The sequence below is a fragment of the Plectropomus leopardus genome, unplaced genomic scaffold (genome assembly GCF_008729295.1).
Source record: "Plectropomus leopardus isolate mb unplaced genomic scaffold, YSFRI_Pleo_2.0 unplaced_scaffold1107, whole genome shotgun sequence".
Taxonomy (NCBI): Eukaryota; Metazoa; Chordata; class Actinopteri; order Perciformes; family Serranidae; genus Plectropomus; species Plectropomus leopardus.
The window spans coordinates 30-3,366 of record NW_024611695.1 but is presented as its reverse complement, the minus strand read 5'-3'; the positions used below and the strand labels follow the sequence as shown (position 1 = coordinate 3,366).

General features: G+C 43.6%; 1 protein-coding gene across 1 annotated transcript; it reads left to right on the top strand.

The window, feature by feature from the left end:
• Window positions 1-591: 591 nt before the first annotated feature.
• LOC121963381 (laminin subunit beta-1-like) lies at window positions 592-3,124 on the top strand (the record flags this gene model as incomplete). Its single annotated transcript, XM_042513667.1, has 4 exons — window positions 592-988; window positions 1,747-1,931; window positions 2,589-2,830; window positions 2,914-3,124. Coding segments are annotated over 4 exons (1,035 nt in total), but the record flags the coding sequence as incomplete, so codon positions are not given.
• Window positions 3,125-3,337: the final 213 nt, after the last annotated feature.

The window sequence follows — 3,337 nt, the reverse complement described above, 5'->3', positions numbered from 1 at the left end:
CCTCTCTTCCCTCTCTCCTATCCTCCTCCTCCTCCTCCCCTCCTCTGTGAGGGAGGAGGGCCTGTGGGGGGTCAGTACGACCTTCAGGGTCACATTCATGTCTGAGTTTATTTACCGGAGGTCCTGGAGGTCGAACAAACTTTGTTTTTAAAATGTTTCTTTTCCCCGAGGAGATTTCAAACTTCACCGTGATGCAACTGTTTAATGGTCCGTTTAGGAGTCCTTTAGACCTCACTTACGTTTTAGATGGAAAACAAGTTGCATTATCAAGTAATATTTGTCTTTTTTATTTTAGCTACAATAATATAATAACTTCATTTGAATTGCACTTTTGAAAAGAGAGTTTACAAAGTGCAAAGCAAAGGCAGATATGGGATACTCAGACAGCAATATAACAACACAAAGCCAAAAAACTCTTCAGCGTGTGACTGTGACTCTGTGTTTTCAGTGTGTGACTGTGACTCTGTGTTTTCAGCGTGTGACTGTGACTCTGTGTGTTTTTAGTGTGTGACTGTGACTCTCTGTGTTTTCAGTGTGTGACTGTGACTCTGTGTGTTTTCAGCGTGTGACTGTGACTCTCTGTGTTTTCAGCGTGTGACTGTGACTCTGTGTTTTCAGCGTGTGACTGTGACTCTCGGGGAATCTCCGGCGAGCAGTGCCATCGTGCGACAGGTCAGTGCACCTGTGTGGAGGGCGTGTCCGGCCCGCGGTGCGACCAGTGTGCCAGAGGTTACCAGGGCGAGTTCCCCTCCTGTGAGCCGTGCCACCAGTGCTTCGCCGTGTGGGACACCGTGGTGGGCGAGCTGTCCAATCAGACTCGCCGTCTGGAGGCGCAGGTGACTCAGCTGCAGATCAGCGGGGTGACGGCGCCGTACAAAGACTTAGTCAGCAGCCTGGAGAGGAACGCCAAAGCCGTCAGAGACATTGTGGAGAGCAACCCTGCAGCGGTGAAGCTGGAGCAGATTCAGGAGCTCATGCATCAAATCACGTTCGTATATTAACCCTTTCATGTGTATTTAACCATATAAACTGAGAGCAAATTGATGAAGATTTCTTTAAAACACGTGGAGATTCATTCTTATGTTATTTGATTTGTTATCGTAATGCTGAAAGGGGAAACAAATTTGAAAAAAAATATATATATAATGATGATAATAACATATTTAAAATTTATTTAACAAGTTATATAATTCTTAGAATTTTTTTACGTACTTTGTTTTTTTTTTCTTTGTTTTTTTCCCCCCTATTTTTCAGGTAATTTTTTTGTACTTTTTCACAAATTTCTTGCTCTTTTTACATCATCTCGGGATTTTTTCCTTCATTGCTCATCGCGTTCTAATGAATCCAGGTTTCAAAGTGTAAAAAAACAGTTCTACAGGGAGAAATAGACGTGTTGTGTTTGAGTTCATTACTGTCTTGTTTCTTCGGGGCTGTTATGTCCTACCTTGACAGTACGCTGAAGGGGGAAAAATATTTGGATAATAATTACATATTTAAAATTATGTTAGAGAGTAATTCTATTGTTATGCATGTTTCTCCAAGTTGTTTTTTTTTGTCAGGTAATTTTTTTTGTACTTTTTGCTAATTTCTTGCTAATTTTTTTCTTTTTTCTTCTTTCATCGCTCATTTCCTTCTCATGTTTTAAAAGAAATGAAGCCAGTTTGCTCAGATTTCAGTGTGTTAAAAAAACAGACATGCACAAGGGGAAATAGCTGTTCATTACTGTTTTTGTGGCTGTTTCTGCAGGGGTGTGATGTCTTATCTTAACGGAAAGCTGAACACGACCGAGGAGACGTTGAACCTTCTCCACAGTGACGCCAACGCCACCGACGCAAACTTAGACGCGCTGACGGAGGAGGCCGGCCGGCTGGAGCTGAGCGTCCAGGAGCTGAGGCAGCAGGTGTACGACGCCAAGAACGCCAACATCCAGGGTGAGAGACCCGACTGACTGCGTGTTTTTAAACCTCAGACTATCACAGAAAGCAGCGTGTCATCAGCATATCGCTTCACGTCCACCCTGTTAGACGATTCTCCGGAGCTGATCTCTTGTTAAAGTGCTGTGACGTGTTTGTTAGTTTAGTTTAGAGATTTTTGGTTAAAATCACCAAAAATCAGGGCGTGTGGTGGCTCACTGGATTGAGCGGGCGGCCCATGTACAGAAGCTGTGTCCTCGCCGCAGCAGTCGTGGGTTCGATTCCGGCCTTGTCACCTCCTCTCTCTCACTCCCTTTCACGCTTGTGCTGTCCTGTCAATTAGAGGCAAAAATACCCTGAAAAATATCTTTTTAAAAAAATCTTTTTAAAAAAAAATACCCGAATCTTTAAAGAAAAAAAATGAACATGTATTTTCTTTGAAAATTGCCAAAAATGTTTAAAGAAGCCCAAATATTTTTAAAGAAACCTTCCATACCAAAAAAATTAAATGAAAAAGAAAATTGCGCAGATTCTTTTTAAAATCAGAAACACGCCTTCCAAAAAATTCGCATAACATCCTCGTGCTGACATCCCCCATAAATGCGCGATTTGTTCCTGAACTTTACTCCCCTCCACGACGACCCAGACAGACATTAACCCTTCGTGCATTTCCAGGTGCCATGGACACCATTGCAACGGCACACATGCAGTCTACGATGGCGGAGCTGCGCGCCAACGTTTCCACCAGCAATCCCGGAAGCACGGTGGAGAGCTCAGCCGCAGTACGGAAAGCCACGGAGGACAAACTGAGCAGGACGGAGAAAGAGTTTGAACGCAAGCACCAAAGAAACTCTCAGAAACTGGAGAAACTTTCCTCGGAGCTGGAGAAACACGACCTGACGCCGCTCAGCGAGAAGGTGACACCGATCTGTTCTCATGAGAAAAAGTTTCGTCTGAATGTTTTTGAGTTTTCACGTTATTTTTACTTCTCTCTCCTCAGACGTGCGGCGGTGCAGCTGAAGGCGACGGCTGCTCCGGCTCCCGCTGCGGAGGTTTGGGTTGTGTCGGCGAGGACGGAGCGCCTCGCTGCGGCGGAGACGTGTGCAAAGGCGTCCTCACGACGTCCAGAGCTGCTCTCAAGGCAGCCAAAGACCTGGACCAGGAGATCCTGGAGGCCATGCAGGAAGTGGACAAACTCTCCAGGATGGTGAGTGAACGTTTTCATTTTTTAAAAATTAATCAAAAAAAAAAAAGTTTGATGATTGAAGTGCGACTGCAATGATTTGAAAATCTAAAAAAAAACTAAACTAAATCTAAAAAAAGAGCAAAAAACAAGATATTTAATGTTCAAACTGATAAACTTTGATTTATTTGTAAATATACACACATTCTGAACTTTAATGCTGTAATAAATTTGGGACACG